The sequence below is a fragment of the Trichomycterus rosablanca genome, chromosome 5 (assembly GCF_030014385.1).
Source record: "Trichomycterus rosablanca isolate fTriRos1 chromosome 5, fTriRos1.hap1, whole genome shotgun sequence".
In the NCBI taxonomy this organism is placed as follows: domain Eukaryota; kingdom Metazoa; phylum Chordata; class Actinopteri; order Siluriformes; family Trichomycteridae; genus Trichomycterus; species Trichomycterus rosablanca.
Window position 1 is genome coordinate 21623979 of NC_085992.1, and position 24240 is coordinate 21648218.

The 24240-nt window shown below is 37.4% G+C and overlaps 1 protein-coding gene across 1 annotated transcript in view; it reads right to left on the reverse strand.

Moving 5' to 3' along the window:
- lhcgr (luteinizing hormone/choriogonadotropin receptor) overlaps positions 1-23816 on the reverse strand; it is a 29806-nt gene extending 5990 nt beyond the window's left edge. The window contains exons 1-8 of the mRNA XM_062994968.1: positions 23668-23816; positions 17270-17341; positions 13995-14069; positions 8596-8670; positions 7253-7327; positions 5640-5717; positions 266-334; positions 103-177 (exon numbers count right to left, since the gene is read on the reverse strand). Of these exons, the coding sequence (XP_062851038.1) occupies positions 103-177; positions 266-334; positions 5640-5717; positions 7253-7327; positions 8596-8670; positions 13995-14069; positions 17270-17341; positions 23668-23816 (668 nt within the window). The remainder of the gene's footprint in view (positions 1-102; positions 178-265; positions 335-5639; positions 5718-7252; positions 7328-8595; positions 8671-13994; positions 14070-17269; positions 17342-23667) is intronic.
- Between the last annotated feature and the right edge of the window lie 424 nt (positions 23817-24240).

Genomic DNA, 24240 nt, shown 5'->3' on the forward strand with positions numbered 1-24240 from the left:
TGAAGAAATATTGTGTACAATAAAAAACTAACTGAATTAATTAACTATCTGCTAGTGTATAGTTATGACATATGACAGAACATTCTGCAGAATATTACTTACAGTACAGCAGGGCCCAGTGCTCCCCTAAAGGCTTCCCTGTGGATTGTTTTGAGGTTTCGATTGTTCTTTAATATTCTACCAAACAAATAGAAAATTATATTAAAGTGAGCCTCTGATAAAAGAAATGTATGTAAAGAACATGTTTAAATGTATTAGTAGTTACAGTTTATCTATTTTTGTCCCATTAAAGGCATGTTTTTGTATTTCTCTGAAGTCATTGTTATAGAGGTTCCTAGGAAAGTAAAGCAAATAAACATGATTAGCAGATGGGAACAGTGGAATGTTACCAATAATAACTGATGATTTATTTTTTTGTTCTTGGAATTGTAAAATGTTAACTTTTTAAATCATATTGCTTTGTCAAGTACTTTTACGCCAATTAATTGTCAAGAGTTCCCCATTTTTTGTCAGCCAAATTTTTATAACCAAAATTATATGTATTAGTAAACCATAAAATAATAAGAAAGCATTACACACAACCTTTGTAATAAATAATAAATAAATCTATTATTTGATCCTCCCAAAGAAAATAAGCCTTTATTACTCTAAACTTTTCTGCAGAGCTAGATTTTGATCTAAATAAAATCTTTATTAGTTGAATGACGCAGCTAATGAACCAAATAGTGAATGATATTTTAAAGAAGCATTTAATTTTGTTAATACTGCCATGTCACAATTATTCAACCCCTACATAATATGGCTAATCTTAAAAGTCTGTCATACATGATAAAACCATGTAAACTCAATAACAACCCTTATATGTGTTATATACATACCAGCCAGAGATTCAAGTGTTCAAGGTGTGTTGCAACCTTGGTGAAAACTAAGGAGCTGTCACAAAAGCTGAAAAAGGAGATCATTTAATTGCACCAAAAGGGCAATCGATATTGGAAGTTTTCTGAGACCCTGAACATTCTTAAAGACACCACAGGAAGTTTTGTCCAGCAGTTCCAAACTTATGGCTGTAGTAGTAAGTTCAAAATTTCAACCAAGGGCCTTAACTATCCCATCAGGACAACAACAAAAATTCTCAGTGTTCTTGCAAAAGACTTACAGGATGATACGGAGCCCCTTAGGGGTCACTAAGGAAAAAAATATATATGAAGAGCGTAATCCGTACCCTCGGTTTAGTAAACCGTACCCTCGGTTTAGTAATCTGTACCCTCGGTTTAGTAATCCGTACCCTCGGTTTAGTAAACCGTACCCTCGGTTTAGTAATCCGTACCCTCGGTTTAGTAAACCGTACGCACGGATTGTCTGCGCTACAAGTTTTATTGTGCGCCCACACCCCGTTTTACGGTAATACAGTTGCGAAGCATTGAAGAGAATAAAGCATCTTTTTACAGCTGGGGTGATGGGATAGCAAACTTATTAAAAAGTCAAATCAAAATCTTATCAAATGCCACCCCACAATCATAAATAACACGAGTACTCAGCTTGTGATTTGAGAGTATTTTACCTTAGGAATTTTGAATAATAGGATTGCAAACTAACGTAAAGTGAAATGTACAGTATAAATGTCTGAGACTCATAAAGTCAGTAAGTAGAAGTAGGAGTATTCTTTAAGAGTCTGATGGGGTGATTTGATAATAATTTGATTTGCATTTTACTTTACGTTGGTTTGCAATCCTATTATTCTAAATTCCTAGGGTAAAATAGTCTCAAAATCACAAGCATTGAAGAGGATAAAGCATCTTTTTGCAGCTTAATATACTATATATTAGATATAATAACACACACACACACACACACACACATATATATATATATATATATATATATATATATATATATATATATATATATACAGTATATGTGTGTGTGTGAGTGTGTGTGTGTTATTATATCTAATATATAGTATATTAAGCTGCAAAAAGATGCTTTATCCTCTTCAATGCTTCGCAACTATATATATACTATATATATATATATATATATATATATATATATATATATATATATATATATATATATAGAGGCAACAAAAGACATACCATGGAAAAAATTTTCAAATGTAAAATTTTAAAATTCCATTAAAACAAGTGGAATTGTTACAGACCAATTTGAAAGGTCTAAAATAAGCAAATCAAATTATTATCAGAGTACTCCACTTTTTTCTTTAAGAGCATTAACTCTTTTATTAATGGAATACATTTCAGACATCTTTACTGTAGTAATCTGGGGTGATGGGATAGCAAACTTATTAAAAAGTCAAATCAATAACAATAAATAAACAATAAATAAATAAATAAATAAATAAATAAATAAATAACACTAGTACTTATCTTGTGATTTTGAGACTATTTTACCCTAGGAATTTAGAATAATAGGATTGCAAACCAACGTAAAGTAAAATGCAAATCAAATTATTATCAAATCACCCCATCAGACTCTTAAAGAATACTCCTACTTCTACTTACTGACTTTATGAGTCTCAGACATTTATACTGTACATTTCACTTTACGTTAGTTTGCAATCCTATTATCCTAAATTCCTAAGGTAAAATACTCTCAAATCACAAGCTGAGTACTCGTGTTATTTATGATTGTGGGGTGGCATTTGATAAGATTTTGATTTGACTTTTTAATAAGTTTGCTGTCCCATCACCCCAGCTGTAAAAAGATGCTTTATTCTCTTCAATGCTTCGCAACTGTATTACCGTAAAACGGGGTGTGGGCGCACAATAAAACTTGTAGCGCAGACAATCCGTGCGTACGGTTTACTAAACCGAGGGTACGGATTACTAAACCGAGGGTACGGTTTACTAAACCGAGGGTACGGATTACTAAACCGAGGGTACGGTTTACTAAACCGAGGGTACGGATTACTAAACCGTGCGTACGGTTTACTAAACTGAGGGTACGGATTTTGTCTTCACATATTTTTTTTCCTTAGTGACCCCTAAGGGGCTCCGTAGGATGACCTGATAAAGGCTGGGAGAAATATGTCAGTGGCAAGCATAAAAAGATCATTTTAAAAAAATCAAGCCCTGGGGTGGCGCAGCAGTAACGGTTGAGAGATCCCGAACTGACAAGGGTTAAACAGAGCTCCTCATTGCTGGGGCAACTGCGACCTCTGCTGACCAGCCAAGGCGCACAATGGGCAGCTCTTTGCATGTGACACTGTGCTCGGTGAAAAAAGAAGTAATCGACAGTGCACATGTCACAGGGTATATGTGACAGCCTTTGTATTTTGTTATAATTTGGGTTTCCGGTAGCCATATTATTGATGGGTTGAGTATTGCAAGCCTGTAAATTTCATTTACGTTTGTTCTATGGACCCAAGAGTTCCATTGTATTAAGTGGTTTGTTGTCATTTTGATTTGGATGAGTTTGTACGGGCTCTATTTCTGTGTCTGGGGAAGGTACAGCAGTTCCTCGTTGGTCCATCTTCTTTTACTTCTCTGTTCTTTTGTGTGTACTGTGATCTATGGATGCTGGGTAATGATTGGAGTCTGTCTTTGGTGTTTTGTCATTATTCATTGTTTCTTGTGTTTTGATTATCTAAGGCATTTTGGCACTTTAAGCACCCTGTGGAGTTAAGAATGTATGGGTCTACATTGATTCTGATATCCAGTATCATCATCTTGTAGGTTTTAATGATCCTGTCTTGTCTCTTGATTGTGATTCTCCTGACATGGCTCATCTCCTGAGGCATTAGTTCTCTAGTTCTCCGCCTCACCCATATCCTCAAGTTTGCGGCAGTGGATAACTTTTTTTGCTGAGGGAAAGTGAGGAAAAGTCTTTATGTTGATTTACAAAGGTTTTAGTACTTAGAAGGTTCTCTGCTATGACTTTCTTCGGGCATTCTACTAAGATTGGTCCAGAGCATAGTTTTTTGCCCATTTATGCCCACCATTTTTGAATCACAAAAGGAGATTAGTAAGCATCATGTCAGCTTGTGCTAATTTTATTATTACAAATCTAGACCAGTTTTCAAGTAAGCCAGGAGGGTTTGATCCAATAACTGGATCTGGGCCATTGGTGTTATCTGGTGTTATTGTGTTTAGAGGTATGTTTAGTATCCATATTTATTTTATTTCCTCTGCATCATCCCCACCCACCTCTGAGCCTCCAGAGGTTGCAATACCAGGTATACCACCAATATTCAGCGATCATTTGACCCCATCTCTTCTAGAGATCTCACTAGAAATATAACCTAAGGCATGCCCTGACCAGTCAGTTGATTAAAGCAAGCCTTTCCAACCTCCTGTTAAGGTTATATCCCTTATAGCCCTAGTATTGCAACCTCTGAAGGGACTCTGAGATAAGTGGCAGACTTGATATAGGCTACTGCAAAATGTATATACGTAGATTTAAATGGGTTTCTTTGTTTAAAAGACTTCAATCTAAATCTTCAAAAGACTTGTCACCCTATCCCAGAGTCCAGTGATATAAAGAAAATGGGAGGCATGAAGTATACAATGGGTACTTGACAGAAATATCAGTTGCTCCTTTAATGTTGCTGTAGGTCTCTTGACAATCTCCTGGTTTTCTACCATTATTATTGCCTTTTTATCATTTTTGGAGGGAAGTCCAGTTTGCTGTGCCATATTTATTCATACTTTTTGATAACCATCTTCACTGAGTATATTTTATATGTAATGCCTTGGAATTTCTTTGCATCCTTTTTCTGACTGATATTATATAACAATGAGATGCCTTTGTTACTCTTTGCAGACCACGACTTTTGTTGTAAGATGCATGTAGAAGTAAATGTCAGGAAAATCCTCCTACAGCTGAACATGTTATGGGGTTAATTAAAGTCACTGTAATCAGAGTGTCATGACTGGTTTTTATCATTGTTTGAATGGGATTGCTTTATTCTGAACACAGCCACATCCTTAACTATATAAGGGTGTGCACACTTTTGCAACCACATTGTTTTAGTTTCTTATTTGTATTTTTCCCTGTAATTGATTTCAGATTATTTTTCAATTGAATTGCAAACAATTATAAGTCACATTAAAGGTGGAAATAAATCTGATATTAATTCATCTTGATATTTTACATCACAAAACCTGGCATTTTAACAGCGTTAACTACACTTTTTTACATACACTGTATGGTGAATTGACAAAGTATTCGGACCCCTTGACTTTTTCAAGATAGAAGAGACTGTTAAGCAAAAAGCTAAATGGCAAGAGAGAACTTCTGCTTTTTGGGCAGAACATCAAGCTCTATTTCTGGCAAAAGCAGATACTATTAAATAAATGCAGATTAACTGCTAATAATCTAACTGAGCTTGAAAGATGTATACATAATTACTTGAAGCTGTAATTGCTGCCAGAGGGGCTTTTACAAAGTCTTAAACATTAATGGGTAACAATATTTTAAAAATCCAATACAATAAAATATATTTTGTTTGAGTCTTCTTTTTTTTGGAATGGCACCATGAGCTGGGCAGCTAAGAATCTACAATATTACTAATAACATTACAGTGTTTTCTACATACAAATGCCTCTAAAGTCCTCACTAATTGGTCACAAAAAGCAACAACAAACTGATGCCTGTTTAAAAGAGCATAACATACTAACATTGTTGATTCTTCAGATGTCATACCAACAAAGGCATTTGGTGGAACTGAGTGCAAGTGGAGATTGTCACAGATATCTCTATAAAAAAAGAAAAGACCCAAAACTTTAAAACCATAAACACAAAGGAAAACGCTACATGATAATATAGTGTGTTTGTGTGTGTACACACATCCAATGTTAATATTTGTGCCATCATAAAACCCAATTTTAAAAAGCAATGATTTAAAAATGCATTTAAATACATATTCAATTTAAAAATATTACTGAATATCAGTTATTTAATGTTTCAACTAATCAAATGTATTGTTTTTTTTATACATCATCTTTCCATTTAACAAAGTCCTGTAATCATTTGGGAACTGAGAACAACTTTTGTAGTTTTTTTTAGCCATTTTTTCTTGCTATAACACTGTAGCTGCTTTTTCAGGATCATCACTGTTGTATACTGCACATAATGACAAAGAAATAATCAATAATTTGACCTTTTCATTGTGCTATTTGAATTAAACACCTGTAAAATACCTTTTACAACTCACTGCTTTTGGTTTTTATTCTCATTTTACCTATTGTGGCATTTTTTAACTAGGTTTGTATTTATTTCTTCACTTTATTTTTAAATCCTTTTACTAAAATAAAATTGTATTAATACATTTTAAACATTTTAAAGTTTTAAACTTGCTGGTAGGGTAGATGGGTGGACAACCAAAAATCTACTTTTTTAAATTTGATAGCTGCTTTGCTAGTATATAAGTAGACCGACCTTGTGTAGTAGTTACCACAAAACAATCCTCCTGGCAAATGTTTTGTTTTTGTTTATATTCCCTATGCCACCAGTCTGATTTATTATTCAATTAATGCCATAATGTATTTATAACTTTTAACACCACACTCAAACTGAAGCAATTCAATATACAAAATATTGTGAAAAGATTCAGGTAATCAACACAAATCTCAGTCTGTTTAGGGCAAGGCTAGAAATCACTGTTATTTAAGTGACTTTTGAGCCCTTAGAATTTTATAATGAACTATAATACTGTGATAGATATATCCAGAATGGCTAGGAAGTACTTTGGAAGAAATGCAACCTGACACTTCTGAAACGCTCTATAGACGAAAAGGACCATCCAGACTGTTATCAGTGAAAGGTGACAAAGCCAACATTTACAACAGTGTGGCTTTGTAAAATGGGCAAAAATTCCACTTACAAAACTGCAAAAATTAATTTCCGCAGTTCCAAATGAATTAAAGTGTCATTGATAAGAAAGGTGATGTAATACAGTGGTAAACATGCCCCTGTCCCAACCTTTTTTGAGTGTGTTGCAGGCATTAAATTCTAAATTAGTTTATATTTACAAAATACATTTAAGCTGTAAAAAAAAAATCACAAATCCCATATTTTTTTACTGCATTTTACAAATCTTCCAAGTTTTCTAAAACAGGGTTTGAACATTATTGGTAACTTCAAACTCATTAACCTCAAATGTGTATCTAAACAACCTGCAATTAAAACAACAGCTTCAGTTAGCAAACCCACTGTGTACTACTATTTTTCAGAAGCCTCTTTTTGCCATTCATTGCTTGGGTCAGGTCTTTGTCACACTTGTAGAACTTACAGTATGAAATCTGCTTCTAGAGAAGAGATTGAAGTGAGGTCTGGAAACACAACTATTCCAGTGTTGGAGATGCTCCTGTGGAAGTGAAAAGAAGTCAGACCTTTGTCTCCAAAAACAATCACAGTCAAGAACCATAGTGTTTTTCAATATATTGTCTCTTATGTTGGATGTATTTGTTAACTTACAGAGTACACTTTCTTCCGCATGTTTGTTTCACATATGGAGTTACACAACTAATTGCTGATGTATTTCTTTGTTTAGCTAAACTTTGTTACAGTTTGGTAAAAAAAATATTTTTTAAATAAAATCAATATCAGAATAAATTACCCCTCAAGTAACATTTGTTTTTAATTCTATTCTTTTACATTAATGATTTTGTGATGTAATCAAGTATCTTTAAAGAAACATTTGTTCAAAAATTAACCTTTTTGTCAATGCTACAACAACATACAGTGTTTACAGCATTTTAGTTTATTTTTGCATATTTGTCACACTTACATGTGTTAGATAATCAAAATGACATTGAAGATAAACAAAATGAACACAAAATGCTTTTTAGAATGATGATTTCATTTATTGAAGAATGAATGCTGTTCATCCCTGATGGAACCCTGATGGAACCCTGATGAACATCTAAAAAACTGCAGGCCTCACTTGCTTCAGTTAAAGTCAATATACACAATAAGAATAGACACTGGGAAAAATGGCATCCATGGAGTTACAAGTTACAAACCACTGCTGACCAAATAAAATACAAGCGCTCATTTTGTATTTGGCAAACAACATCTAGATGACCCCCAGTACTTTTGGGATAATATTTTATAGACTAATGATTCGAAGGAACATTTTAGAAGACATGGGTCCCATAACATCTGAAATAGAGCTAACACTGCATTCCATTATAAGAACATCATACAAACATTAAACTTCCATAGGACCTGGGCGACTTGTCATAAGTGGTCAAGACAAAAAATCCTGAAAGAGAATTTCCCCTTATCAGTTTGTAACTTAAAGCTCAAGTGCGGTTGAGCACACAAGCAAGTTAATTAAGGTTTAATAGTGCCTGAGTCAAAGTCCTGAATCTCACTGAGATGCTGTGACAAGACTTTAAACAGGCAGTTAATGCTTGAAAACCCTCCAGTGTAGCTAAAATAAAAGCTGCATTTTGTGTTTGTGCATGCTGTCTTAAAATTATCAATTGTGGTACTCGGTCATCTAGCACTTTGTTCCCTTTGTTTTGAGCTAAAAGAGCTGTATTTTTTAAATTATGCTTTACCTAATTAGTTACTTTTTTGATTTTTAGGCAAAAAACATACTACTGTACAAACAAATATGGTGCTCACAGGTATCTCAGTTTGGGTAGATTGTTGAAGGCCTGCTTGTGGATGTAAACCAGGCTCCGTGTGTTTTGGATAGATCTGTAATAAAATTCAAATATCAGAACAAAATGTTTACATGTCAACACATTAATGTTTGAAGCATTTATTGCAAGAAATAGATTATTTATACCCATATATGTTTTACTTTAGATGTTGCTGATACCTGCCAACAGCTACCATTTTAATGGGGTATGGGCTAGCACATGCTTCTATCTCAGCCACGATTTCTTTAAGAAGCTCATCAAACTAGAAGGAGGAAGCTAGCTGTCCTTGTCCATCCTTAAGAACTCTCAGATGCATGTAATTAGCTATAAAAAGCTTATTCTCTAAGAGGGGAGATACAATAGCTTTCAATTGCCAGAGGTTGGCCTGTAACACTTCAACCACGTCACTGTGGCCAAGGTGACAGGGCAGTTGTAGCCTAGTGGTTAAGGTACTGGACAAGTAAGCAGAGGGTTGCTGGTTCAAACCTTACCACTGCCAGGTTGCCACTGTTGGGTCCTTGAGCAAGGCCCTTAACTCAATGGGTTAGACTGGATACTGTAAGTCGCTTTGGATAAAAGCGTCTGCTAAATGCTGAAAATGTAAATGTACTACCAAACTTCACTCAGTATGTGGACTGTCCTACAGAGAACAAATAAAACTGGACCTGCTTATTAGGGTGCCTGCGGTAGCTGGTGAACTTACCCCGGGTTCTCAGCGAAGCAGGCGTTACAGACCCACTAAAACTAAGGCCTTAAATAAGAGACCTGGTAATTAGGGCTGATGACCCGCAGCTGCAGCTGGCTTATTTAAGCCTGCGTAGTGCAGCAGCGGGCGTCGCACCTTTGGTTTTTTTCCGGCATGGCAGCGGTGTCCTCTCTCTTTTTAGGGTCAGTTGGTTACCCTGGGCGGTGAAAGATCGGTCGGGTGTGTAGACTGCAAGGTCGAGATAAATAGTTTTATTATTTTCCTCCTGCAGGGAAAGTGTGGTGTGACTCCGCTCAGCCCTCGCGCTGTATTTGCTTTTGGCGTTTTTCGGCTAGCATTTTCCGGTAGCCACCGCTGAATGCTAACGGTGTATCTAACACCGTTCATTACAGGTTTTCTTATAGTTAACAGGAGTGTAATTTGTGAGTTCCAGAGTGGTGCTTCTAGAAAAGCGCTCACCTCTGGCGTGAGCGACCCAGGTTCGAATCCGCTCCCAATTAAAATATTCTTGTTCTCTGTTTTTTTTTTCTCTTTGTATTACAGGTTGGCCTGCTCCGAGTGTCAGCGATTCCCACCGGCAGGCGAGGCCAATCCTGGAGTTCCCTGTTCGCGCTACGCGAGATCAGGGTCTTGCTTCTGAACCATTTCGTGGTTTTGTTTGGCATACTAGCCAGCGCTTCATAGCAGCTTGGCGCTTCACAACTCTTACCTTTTCAGTGGTGTAAGGTGAGCACAACCGCCTCGCAAGCAAGCGACCGGGGTTCGCGGCTCGCCTTGGTGTTTTTTTGTTTTGTTTTGTATTTCCCTTTTTCGTTCCAGTTGCCAGCGGCATCAATCGGGGTTCTCCCGATTTGTTTTTTGTTCCCTGTATTTATTCTTTTGAGTGTTTGATTTATATTTTTGTTTAATAAATATTATTTTACACTGCATTTTGAGTCCTCCTTTCCACATAACACTGCTGTATGCTAATGTTCGGGATGCAAACAGCTGTTCCCCTCTCCCCCCTCTGGGGGGGGGGTCAGACCACAACTTGGTGAACCTCAGCCCCCGGTATGTGCCGCTGGTGAAGAGTCAGCCTGTGAAAATGAGGACAGTGAGTAGATGGTCTGAGGGGGCTTACGAGGCATTGCAGGACTGCTTTGAGGCTACAGACTGGCCGGCACTCTGTGAGCCGCACAGAGAGGACATCGACGGGCTCACAGAGTGCATCACTGACTACATTAACTTCTGTATAGACTCCACTGTACCAACCAGGACTGTTAAATGTTACCTAAATAACAAGCCGTGGGTAACAAAGGACATTAAAGCTCTCCTTAACAATAAGAAGAGGCCCTTTAGAGCTGGAGACAGGGAGGAGGTGAGAACGATCCAGAAGGAACTAAAGACAACTATCAGAGAAGCTAAGAACACATATAGGAGGAAGCTGGAGTGGAAACTCCAGTAGAACAACATGAGGGAGGTCTGGAGTGGAATGAGGACCATCTTCAGGTCCAGCAATAACAGAGGAGCAGAGGGCAGCGTGAACAGGGCCAATGAGCTAAATCTGTTCTTTAACAGATTTGACACTACAAGCTCTGTCCTCCCCCGTCCTGATTCCTATGCTGCTGGTCCTCAGCAGCCAACTATACTCACCCTCCCTCCTCCTCCTGGTAGTCTGCCCCCCTCCTGTGACTGCCCACCTCACACCTCCACCCCTCCCCCACCCGTCACCTCTACAGTGAGTCTCACTGCTGACCATGTGAGAAGACAACTAAAGAGACTCCTCACAAACAAGGCTGCAGGAGCTGATGGGGTCCCACCAGGGTGCTTAAAGCCTGTGCCACCCAGCTTTGTGGAGTACTATAATATGTTTTTAATATGAGCCTGAGTCTCCAGAGGGTCCCTGTGTTGTGGAAGACATCCTGCATTGTTCCTGTTCCGAAGACGCCGCAACCTAGTGACATCAAGGATTACAGGCCAGTTACACTGACGTCCCACATCATAAAGACCATGGAGAGGCTCATCCTGGATCAGCTCCAGCCCAAAGTCCAGTCACTTCTGGACCCCTACAGTTGGCCTATCAGCCCCGTTTGGGAGTAGAGGATGCCATCATCTACCTGCTCAACCGAGTCTACGCTCACCTGGACAAGCCAGCCAGCACTGTGAGGGTCATGTTTTTTGACTTCTCCAGTGCATTCAACACCATTCGACATGCTCTTCTGGGTGACAAGCCGACAGTGATGCAGGTAGACGCCCCCTCATGTCCTGGATTGTTGACTACCTAACTGGCAGACCACAGTATGTACGCCTGCAGCATTGTGTGTTGGACAGAGTGGTCAGCAACATTGGAGCTCCGCAGGGAACGGTCCTCTCTCCCTTTCTCTTTACACTCTACACCAGGGGTATTCAACTACAATTTAAAGAGGTCCAGTTAGAGAAAATTTCTTGAAGCAAAGGTCTGGAATGTTTAACTATATATATATATAGATGGATAGATATACTGTAGATATTAATAGCATTTAGCAGATGCTTTTATCCAAAGCGACTTACACAATGAGATGAACACAATGAGTAATTGAGGGTTAAGGGCCTTGCTCAGGGACCCAACAGTGGCAACTTGGTGGTGGCGGGGCTTGAACCGGCAACCTTCTGTTTACTAGTCCAGTACCTTAACCACTGAGCTATCACTGCTATATATATTATAACAAATATATTATATATAAATAGCCTAGTAGTTGTATCAACATCTGCATGTAATCAATAACTGACTGTCAAATCAAATGTCTGTTTATTTATTAGGATTTTAACGTCATGTTTTACACTTTGGTTACATTCATGACAGAAACGTTAGTTATTCATTACACAAGACTCATCAGTTCACAAGGTTATATCGAACACAGTCATGGACAATTCAGTGTCTCCAATTCACCTCACTTACACGCCTCTGGACTGTGGGAGAAAACCGGAGCACCGAAGGAAACCCATGCGGACACGGGGAGAACATGCAAACTCCACACAGAGAGGACCCGGACCGCACCACCTTTTCAAACCTTTCTCTTATCAAATTAAGAGAAAATAAAAATACATTGTGCTCCAGTGGGAAGTAAGAACAGAAATTAGTCTCTCCATCACGGATTAAATGCTGTATTTTCGCTGTACACGTTTCTTTTTTGGAGAGCGCCATTTGTCTCCTGTCTCACTCGTCGTCTGTATCTCTCCCTTCATTTTTTTCTATGTTCACTATCTTTCTTTTTCTTTCCACCATCTTTTCACATGTAACTCGCCTCTAACGCTCTCATCTGTCTGCACTGTAGAGTCGCAGTGTTTACCGGCTGGAATGCACAGACTTGATTGGCTGAGTGGTGTCACGTGATTGGTCTGTGCGTTTTCTCATCCGCTAAACCGCTACCGTAAAGACTACAAAAGTTGCGCCACTTAAAATAGAAGCGCTCCGTCAGGTTTCAAATCATAACATTCTGTTTTGGCTGTATGTCCGGGTCCGTATGGGACAGCTTCTGCGTCTGGACCCGGACCGCGGTCCGCCTGTTAGTGACCTCTGCTCTACACCATGGACTTCAGCTACTGCACAGAGAACTGTCATCTACAGAAGTTTTCTGATGACTCTGCAATAGTTGGATGTATCAGAAGGGATGATGTCGCATGGTGCAAGCTGAACCACCTGCAGCTCAATGTGACAAAGACAAAGGAACTGGTGGTGGACCTGAGGAGGGACAAGGCACCGGTGACCCCTGTGTCCATCAGGGGGGACAGTGTGGACATTGTGGAGAATTACAAATATCTGGGAGTGCACACTGACAATAAACTGGACTGGGCTTAGAACACTGATGCCCTCTACAGGAAGGGCCAAAGTCGTCTCTATTTTTTGAGGCGCCTGAGGTCCTTCAACATCTGCTGGACTATGCTCAAGGTCTTCTATGAGTCTGTGGTAGCGAGTGCTATCCTCTATGCTGTTGCATGCTGACTCAACAAATTGATCCGCAAGGCCAGTGATGTTGTGTGTGTGGAGCTGGACTCTCTGACGGCAGTGTCAGAGAGGAGGATGCTGTCTAAGCTGAACAATGGCTCCCACCCACTCTATGACACAGTGATGAGACACAGGAGCACATTCAGTGCAAGACTCATTCTACCAAATTGCACCACAGAGCGCCACAGGAAGTCTTTTCTACCTGTGGCCATCAAACTCTATAATTCCTCCCTTAATGTGTGACACTATGGATCATCTGTGCAATATTCGTTATTCATATGTGCAATAATAATAATAATAATAATAATGTAAGTATTTTTAATTATGTGTAAAATAACTGTTTAACTTTCTATTTGCAAATTTGTCTTCTTTTTTCTTGTTTTTAAATTATTAGAGTGTTTATTCTTCTACATAAATGGGTACTACTGTAAAAACTGCAATTTCCCTCTGGGATCAATAAAGTATTTCTGATTCTGATTCTGATAACACCACTGAGGCCACTAGAGCCCTCCAAATAATAAGTTTGTTCTGAAAACAAAAACCATTATTATTTGTGAGCGAAAATCATTAGTATTATGCTGATAATACTAATGAATACCAAATATTAAATTGCAAGCTGTTGTGTGTTGTATAGAAATGAGAACATGCTAAATGTTTTTTTTAATTTTATAAAAGTGCATTGTAGTTGTTTTTTTTTTCTAATACTTACATCTCTGAGAGGTTAGGAAGGCTGTTGAAGGCTTGGGTCTCTATTGTTTCCAGTGTGACACTCTGGGAAATTTCTCTGAAATCATTCATGGTAAACAAGCATTTATTAAAACGAGATAAAACAGATGGTTGTAAATTTCTACTCATTTTAAAAAATGCTTTCCAAAAATGTACTGATTGCATAATTGTACAATTACACTTTAGACACCATTACCTTTTCATCTTAACCATGAAAGTTAAGATAAAAATTCTATCCCCACTACAGAAAACCATTAGGACAGTGGTAGCCTTGTGGCTATGACTTTGGGTTATCAACTGAAAGGCTTAGAGTTTGAATCCCAGCACTGCCATGCAGCCACCGTTGGACCCTTGAGCAAGGCCCTTAACCCTCTCTGCTCCAGGGGCACCGTACAATGGCTGACTCTCCGCCCTGACCCAAGCTTCCAAACAAGCTGGGATATGCAAAGAAAGAATTTCATTGTACTGTACACCTGTATATGTACTGTATATATGACAAATAAAGGAATTTTTCTATGGCTGACATTGACTTTGACAGGCCACAAATTTATGAAGTAGTGTATAAGGTTTTAAACACTTGCACGAATGCTCTCATCCTAGCATATCCCAAAATTGCTACTGTCATTGTCATCACTGCTGTGTATGTTCCACAACTTAAATAATTATGGTAACATGTTACTATTTTCCTATTAAGGAAATATTTATAGATGGAAGTATGACAATAGAAACAGGCAATATATAGACAGATATAGACTTTTAAGTCATTAGCACAGAGATTTAAACACTTTTTTTGCCAGGAGTATAAATGACTAATGAATTCAATATGTTCAATAATTAATGTTTCATTGTTTTTGTGTTATTAGTTCAGGTAGAATGAGTATGTCCATTATGTGTCACATTTGGAGCCTTTGTGTGCTCCAGTGTGCTTCTGTGTGCACAAGTACCACACCCCTCTCTCACTGGGAGCACACGCTGTCTCCTGCCACACCCCTGTTCCTGATTGGTTCATTTGAACAGCTTTTGTACAGACTTTGGAGACTATTCTTGGTAACTCTGTTTGTGAGTCGGTAACTCTGTTTGTGAGTCGGTAACTCTGTTTGTGAGTCGGTAACTCTGTTTGTGAGTCGGTAACTCTGTTTGTGAGTCGGTAACTCTGTTTGTGAGTCGGTTCTTTTGCCTGGGTATTCCTTATCTGTTTCTGTACCTTGCTCCTTGCCGTTTCATCCGGTTTGTTTATTTGGTTTGTTTGTTTAGTTCTGTTTGTTTAGCCCCTTTAGCCATGCTAGCCCCATTAGCCTTTGTTTATTAACTTTAATTCTGTTTGTCTGTGTTTAGTTCTTGTAGTTCTGTTTCACCCTTGTCTCTGTTCGTTAGCTTTAGTCTGTTTAACCTGTTTAGTCTGTTTGTTTGCCCTGTTAGTCCAGTTAGCCTGTTAGTCTGTTTAGTATTTGTTAGCATAATTAGCCTTGTTAGCCCTATCAGCCTTGTTTGACCTGTATGTTAGGTTGTATTCCTCTGTTCTGTCTTAGTTTGCAATAAATATACTTAGTTTATACATCTCTGCGTGTGTGTCTGCCCCTCCTGTCCGTCTAGCCCACATAAGCGTTACATTATGAACTGAATGAACATCAAACTAAAATTTTAGAGTTATTAATACAGGAATCCAGGTCATTCCAAAGGGTTTAAAAGCCTTTTTTATTTTGTAAAATATGTATTATTGTGAATTCTCAGTGGCATAGCAATGTTTTAATGTGTGTACTTTACCCATGGCCAGGAAACTTTTTTTTCTGTGTCAGAGAGATGACCTTTATATCTTAACTATCAATTGGCGCAACATCAGGGTATCGGGGTCTGTGAGCTTCACAAAACCAATGAAGTTACTGTGACTGGCTTTGCATATATTGGAAAAAGCAAGTAAAAAAGATACAATTTTATATTTCTAATATCATGATATACTGCTGTTGTCACAGAACATAGAAAGTTAAATTTTCGGTAATGTGTTGGTAATTATCTGGCCATTATTTAAGTGAAATAAATGGATAGCCATTTAAAAAAAAAAATACAGTCTGGGTAATCCTTTTAATAATAATATAATAGTAATACATTATATAGCACTTGGTAAGTGGTTGGTTTAAATTTGAGGACAATTATAAGCAAGAGAGATTTAAGTTCAGGTTTAATTGTGGAAATAGAGTTGGCCTGTTAAACATGTGGGGGAAAGAGTTTTAAAGTTGGGGAGCCAGCCTGGAAAAGGCATCATCGCCAAACCCATGTAGGTTGGATGGTGGGATAGTGAGCAATTCAACAGAGGAAGACCTGAGAGTGCAGGTTGGTTGAATTTTTTGAATTGTATGTAATATTTTACAGGAAGCCAGAGAAGATGTTGCTGGATGGGTGTAATATGACCATGTGAGCGAATGCGGGTTAGAAGGCGAGCAAGTTCTGTACCATCTGGAATTTATGTAAGTGAAAGGATGTGGTACCAGAAAGTAAGGAGTTACAGTAGTTCAGCCGTCTAGAAATAAACAAATGCATAAGCGTTCCTGCAACTGAGAGAGGGACAGTTAAATGTTAAGGAGTTGATGTGTGTACTGAATGAAAGAGTTGAGTCAAAAAGGACACTCAGGTTTTGTACCAGAGAGGAAGAAGACCACAGTTGCATTATCAATAGAAAGAGAGACAAGGGGAGTTTTGACGAGGGTTAATTTAGTGCCTATGAGTTCTGTTTTATCACATTTTAACATCATGTCTTTGGCATAGTGAACTCAACATCAATTTTAGCAAAAACAAGCTACAACATTGAACCACATCACATTTCCATGTCATAGTTTGTCAGAGCACAGTAAACTTGGTGGCTTTTCAGCAAAGACTTAATTAGAATGGCTAATGGCTTTCTCTTTGTGTAAGTGAGTTTAAAGTTGCATATCTTTATGCAGAAGCAAATGTGTTAAATGACATCAGCTTTCCAAAGTACTCCCAAGCCCATGTGGCTATATTTATCACAGTAGCATGACAGTTTCTCATGAAATACTGTGAGGTCTCAATGGTCAGGTACATTCAACTGTATATTTACAAAATACAATGAAGTTAGTTACCAAAAAACATCAGGTTAAATAAACATTTTTGTCAGTTAAATAAACGTTTAAGAAATTAAACCAAATACAGATTACTGTTTGTACTGATGTTTTACAAAATGTTTCAACTACTCCAGAAATGTAGTTCTTAGACAAATTTACCCACAAGCTGAAAGATACTCACATTCTTTTGACACCTCTTAGTCCATCAAAGCTGAGACTGAAAATACTTCTTAAGGGAATATAGTTCAAAACACTGAAAAACACACACATGACAAATAAAAAAGGAAGAACACAAGATACACCTGAAACAGCAGACACTGGAAATAGCTGCAATGCAAGCCAGGTAAACCATTACCAGAAAAGATACCCAGTGGCCATCAGCAGTGAAATTGTAATCCATGTATAAAATGACATTACTAAAAGATTTTGCTAAATCTTCCGAATAATTTTTATACCTGAAGATGAAATTATTTAATATTTGCCAGCAAGTACCTAAAACCTCATGCCTATAGTCTATTAAGGTAAAGAACCAGCTGCTTTCAGACTGATAATAAATGTCCTAACCATAGGTGCCAGTACTAACTTTACTAAAAAGTAGTGATAGTACCCAGTTAGTCTGAGTCTATTTATAAGAGGAAAACTGCAATAAAAACAGTGTTTAAATTAATACCATTAGGACAACATTTTTTTGACCAAATTTTTGGATATCAAACATTTCATGAGTATGTTCATAAGGAATTGTAGAGCAGTGGTCCCCAACCTTTTTTTCCACTACGGACCGGTTTCATATAAGATATAATTTCACGGACCGGTGGGGAGGGAGGATTTAAAATACAGTAACTACAGAATGGAAAATCAGTGTGAATACTAAGCTTTTTTTCGCTGCAACAAGATGCTGCTCCCACCTTGTGGTGATAGGAGACAGTAACACCCAAAGAATTTTGAAATATTGCTCTAGTAGCGATTGCAGGAATTCTGAAGCAAGACTGGCTCCTGCTGTTTTGTGTTTTGTTCTGTTTTGTTTTTGATGTTTTGTTTGATGTTTTGTATTTACTGTAGTGTTTGTTTTGTTTCTACAAATTTTCCACCTCCATGTTTGTTAATTGTATTTGTGCTGTAAGGTATTAGTTTGTATTTTAGTAATAGTTATTTCTTCTTTGTTCTCTATTACCTCTAGTGGTCTAGACTTGGGTCTATTAAGTATGCTTGTATCAACTGTTCTCTTTTTCTTTTATGATCATGTTATTAGGCTGTAGCAGCCAAGGCCTGATATTTCATGTTATTTTATGGTTAGTTCTCTTAGGTAGGCTGAGGGCATACGGTAAGGAGGTTCGCTTCCTTCTATCTGTAGATGTATAGGTGTGTAGCATGATGGTTTTCACATGTCTGCTAATGAACTTCTTGTCACTTCTCCTGTGTATGTGTGAGTGTGGTGCACGTGTACTTTGGTACATGTGACTTTTTGACAACATCTCTTCACTGGATTGATGAGTCTGCCTCCCTACTGGTACATTCTCAGCTGCAGTAACGGTTATTTTTCTGTTTTGTTTTCTTTCTTTTTCTTGTTTGGTTTATTTGAGATCTACTTTGTTGGTTGATTAGACCAGTGAAGAAAACAATTGTATTTTTGATTGAATTTATTGTTTGCTGTGCTCTTTTACTTTTGTTAAAAGTCTTGTGTGTAATACATTTACAAAAAAACCCAAAAGTGCCCCAAAACTGGCTGAGTTTCCAGGAAAGTGCCAATTTCTGCACTGACAGAAAACCGGATCGTATTATCAAACCCCATCATAAAGGTTTCTAGAGAAAAGCAGGTTGCCAACAGAGGAACGAGAAACTTTGGGGAGTGAACTGTAATTATATAAAGGCATCTCCACCTGTATGCAAATTAACACTTATTGCAGCACAAAAATTGTTGGTTAAGGGAACCAATACAATGAATCATCTGAACATCCCCCCTTATTAGATCCAATTTACATTTACATTTTCGGCATTAAGCAGACGCTTTTATCCAAAGCGGCTTACAGTATACAATCTAAGCAATTGAGGGTTAAGGGCCTTGCTCAAGGGCTCAACAGTGGCAACCTGGCAGTGGTGGGGCTTGAACCAGCAACCTTCTGATTACTGGTCTAGTACCCTAATCACTAGGCTACAGCTGCCCTATGTAGCTCCATGTATCTATGTAGCTCAGATCCAATGATTGAATTATATGGTATAACAGCCAACAGATATGAGACAGTTTGCTATCCTCCAACCACACTTTCCCAATGATTTTTCCATATTGCTGAATGATAATGCCCTCATACATATTGCTTCCATAGTGGTCAACTACCCTGACACATTTAGTATGTGTATGACAGCATTCCAAGATCTGACTAATTACTTACGTAAACAAGCTTAATCGGACTAATCACTCAATCGGAATAGAATTCTATTGAACTGAACAATGTGGGTAATCCTTTAAATAATCTGTTAAATAAAGAATAATAGTTGTGTAAACACCTGTATTCGATTACATTCCCAATTAAGTTTAAGTACATTCTGTGCATGTGCATTTTTGTCATAGTGGAAGTTTGCAAAATGTAACATGGTAGGAATGAAAATCTGGTCTGCAGAAGAGCACAGAGAAGTTCATGTTCTTTGAAATGCTGCAGGACATCTTTCTCTCACCACTTCTTTAATAAGTGTGAATAAAAAGTACGTTTTCCTGAGGCGGCCATGATTATAAAGCGATTTAAATAAATGAAAACTCCAGTAACAAACTGCTGCTCCTCTTACTCTGATGGAACTCATGTGATGATCATTGCATAGGCTGCATGTTTTACACTTTGGTTACATTTATGACAGAAACGGTAGTTACACGTTATGCAAGGTTCATCAGTTCACAAGTTTTAACGTCAAACAGTCATGGACAATTTTGTATAGTTTACATATAAACACCTGAATATCTAATCAGAATGAATTAATTGGAGAAAGTCTCTGCATGTAAACACAGCCAGTGAGGTGTCAAATCAGGTGATTGAATTCTTTCCTTTTTTGTGTGTGGGTTCTTTCTAATCAGCCACTCTGTTTAGTGTGTCTGATATTCGGTTTCCGTTGGCTTCCTTAGATGCTTTTAGCCACTGCACTTTGATCCAGAATCAGCTTAGTGTTAAATCAGTGTACCATCTTTCCTTGTCACCTGTTACACAATGGCAATTGTTTTTATATAAAACTGTAAACTATATGATTAGCCTCAAGGAAGTCTGTGACAGCAAGGAATTAGACAAAAAAGCTGATAAGATCTAAAAACTGTTTCTATTTAATACACACCTCAATAAATATTATCCATCTGTCTTATATACACATAGCCTGAATAACATAAGGAATCGTCAAAAGCTGGGGAAATCAAATGAATGAAAACAAAATAAATGTGAATCAACAGAAGGCAGAATATCAAATGAAGGGACATAAACTGCTAAGTGTCTATTTGTAAACAAGTGTTAAAATGTTTTCTAGAAATAATTTCTGGGAATAATTACTAGGGCATAGAACTAAAATAGGGTTTCACTAGGACTTCAAAAAAGCCATATAGCACTCAGTGTTAAGTGTGGGTAAAGTGCAGAACACTCACAAATACACAATATATAAATAGATGAACATGCTTTATCCCCAAGAGGGAATCTGGCAATGCAGAATCTACAAAGTATATTGAGTACAGTCCTATTAATATGTCATATTGCTGTTGGTAGACTAAACAAACTGTGTAAAGAGGGTTTGGTCCTTTAAACATGCATTTTTATTAAACATTGGCAGACAGAAAAATACACCCATGTATTCTGTCTGTAAACCCAACTGTTTATAGACATGCTTTCATTTTTTTTTTTTTTTTTACTGAAAGCATGTAAGAATTGGAAGGAAAGCGTATTTATTTATTAGGAGTTTAACGTCATGTTTTATACACTTTGGTTACAGTAATTACAGGACAGGTAGTTACTCATTACACAAGATTCATCATTTCACAAGGTTAATGTCAAACACAGTCATGGACAATTTTGTATCTCCAATTTCCCTCACTTGCATGTCTTGGAGGGAGGAAATCGGAGCTCCCAGAGTAAACCCACGAAGACACGGGGAGAACATGTACCCCACCTGGGAAAACCCAAGACATTTTTGAAAAATTACAAATCCAATTCCAAATAGTTAGGACAGGAAAAATGCAGTACCATCCACTTGATTGAATGTCACAGACATTTAATATTGTTTTACATTTGACATTTATACACAGAGACTTATCTGGATTTTCTGAATATGTTAGTAATGGACTGTAGATGGTGAAGCATTGTTTTTTTTTGCAAAGTGACAAACCTTAACGCATACTTGCACGTAACTGATCGGAATTTCAATAATGTTTCATTTTTATCAAGATAGCCTGTGAAAATTTGCAAATTGAGTGTTTCTAATTACTCCACATACTTCCCAGTACTTGCCCTGTTCCACTTTTTGAAACATGTTACAGACATTCAATTTAAAATGACAAAAATCAATAAAGTTTGTTTTTGGCAAAGGTGAGCCAAGTCTTTGTGTTCCTCTTGTTAAACAGTGTTTTTTGTCTTGCATCTCTCCAGTTGATTTAAGTGAACAGTCATTGGCAGTAATCGAGAGTGGGTGAACGCTTGCTCTGGTATTATTAAAGTGTTTTTTAAAATGATCAACTAGTTTTTTATATAGAGCGGGAACAAGATTACCAGTATGGTGGACATTTAGCATGAGTTCCCTATGTTCTGAACAGTGTCATTAGCAAAGATAATAAAAACATTAAATATACTAAATAATTAAACTAAGATTAAACTGGAGAACCATTTAAATTAATCATGTTTAAATTGTCACAGTATTAAAAATAATGAGAATCTCTGTGACTGTGGTCACATTACAATTTTTGCATGGAATGCTTCAGTAAGCACGTCATTGATTTGTCTGATGGCCTTGACTGATTCTACTGTTATCAAGGGCAAGACTCAAGGTTTTGGGTTATCAGAGAAAAAAAATGAAATAAAGCTCTCAAGGACACAAAGCACACACATTCCTCATCCTCACCAGGTACTACTCTTCGTATTCCACTAACAAGCTTGATCCTAAAGCCAACCAGGAACATATTTAGTTTTGGCAAAACAACTTGACCTCTCTCCTCCATTTTTTTATGTTCACAACTCCCTTGCTGGCCCTGGACAAAAAAAGAAGTGCTGTGTCATAAGTAAAATGAAAGTATCTACGAGGTCTTCTAAAAAGGCTAGCAAGAAATAGAACTTTAGTTCAGGGAAGTTACTAAAAGTGATGATTTGATAGTTTTATGCTAGTTTTTTCAACACGTTAGTTATATACAGTTACATAAACAGTTACATACAGTTATAGTATATATGTTACTTATATACTTATAGTTTTATACTTATATATATATAAAACCATCAGTGACATTTGCACTCAACTAGATGTAGGGAAAGAGCCACCTGCATCCTCCGTGACCCCACCCACCCTGCACACGGACTTTTCTTCCCCCTTCCCTCTGGAAGGAGGTTATGCTGCATCCAGGTAAAAACATCTAGACTGAAAAACAGCTTCTATCCAGATGCAATCAGACTGCTAAATTGTTCCACCCCCCCCCCCTTCCCAATACTGACAATGCACCTTATATAAACATTAAACATCCTAACAACCTTATATAAATATTAAACAGCCATATATAAACACTATACACACTGCCATATACTGAACACAACTCTCACATTGTGATTTGTTGCTGCTTAGTCTTGCTGCTATACTTTTTGCAATTATGCACTTTAGATCAACATAAGCTGCTGCGCAATACTTTAAAATGTAAATACTTTTTACTTGTACTTTTTTTTCTTAGTTTCTTGGTTTATTTTATTTTTATACTTATCTTAGTTTATTTTTATTTCATTCATGTTGCACACACCGAGGCCTGCGTAACTGTATTTCGTTCTATCATGTACGTGGTTGAATGACAATAAAGCTGATAGAGTCTGGGTCTGCAGAAGTAAGTAAAAGTTTTTTATGGCTTCTTAAGAAACCATAAAAAAGTCATGTGGTGATATTTTATACATTTATAGAGCACGTAATCATAGGCTTTAAAGAGAATCTTTCCTAATAAATTTTGTGAGAAGACAGTGTGAAATGCTTTTTAATGTCACATTAGAGGCAAATCATGAAGGTCATTTGATTAAATGGCCACACCAGCTGTCACTCCAATTGACAACTGTCTGTCTGTTACAGTAAGTAAAAGCATAAAACAGACATACTGTGTTACAAAAGAAGCTTTATAGATAAAATACAGGGAAAAGCCCGTAAAACCCTTAAACAACGAAAACTCATTTTTAAACAGATAAATACAAAGTCTATGTCTTGACTGTAATTTAAAAAATGAATGCTAATCTGGTCATTGTCAGTCGCTTTACCTAGGAAAAGTACAGCCTTACTATTCAAGAAAAATAATCACACAGTCTATTGGGAATGTATCTATAACCACATGTTTTAAAATCCCAAACCATTATATAGGCTATAGTGTAATTCCGCATCACTTACAGTCTGCTGTGCTGTTTAGATCCCATTGCTTCGGTTGCGCTGTTACAGCTGATGGTTTCAAGCGAACAGCTGCAGATCTCCGGACACACAAAACGCAGGCAATCACACTGCCTCATAATTAAGGTTAAAATAAAAAGCGATATCCTCATTGTTTAACTATTTCTTGTTTACCGTTTTATTAGTTTTTCCTAATAAAAAACATGTTGAAGATGCGTACTAAACTCTAAATCTTGTCGTTCCCGCACGTTATTTGTATGTAATTCACTACATGAAAGGCTGAAGGGAAAAAGTTAGGTACGATTTAGTTTATACAGCACCAGGAGTGTTGTAGCTAAAGTGGAAAGTAACTAAAATATGATGAGCCACTAGATCAGACGGAATAGTAAAATTTGTGTATGAGTCACTCGGTGCTTTCACCAATCAGTTGAGACACCACACCGACAGCTAAAAGTCCTCTACTGATAGAGGAGACAGGGAAGGGTTGGTTCTTCGAGGTAAATTGCAACAATCCAGTTTCACCAATTGCAATGACTATTACTGCTTGTGTCCTAGAGTAACGTAGTTCGAAAGAAC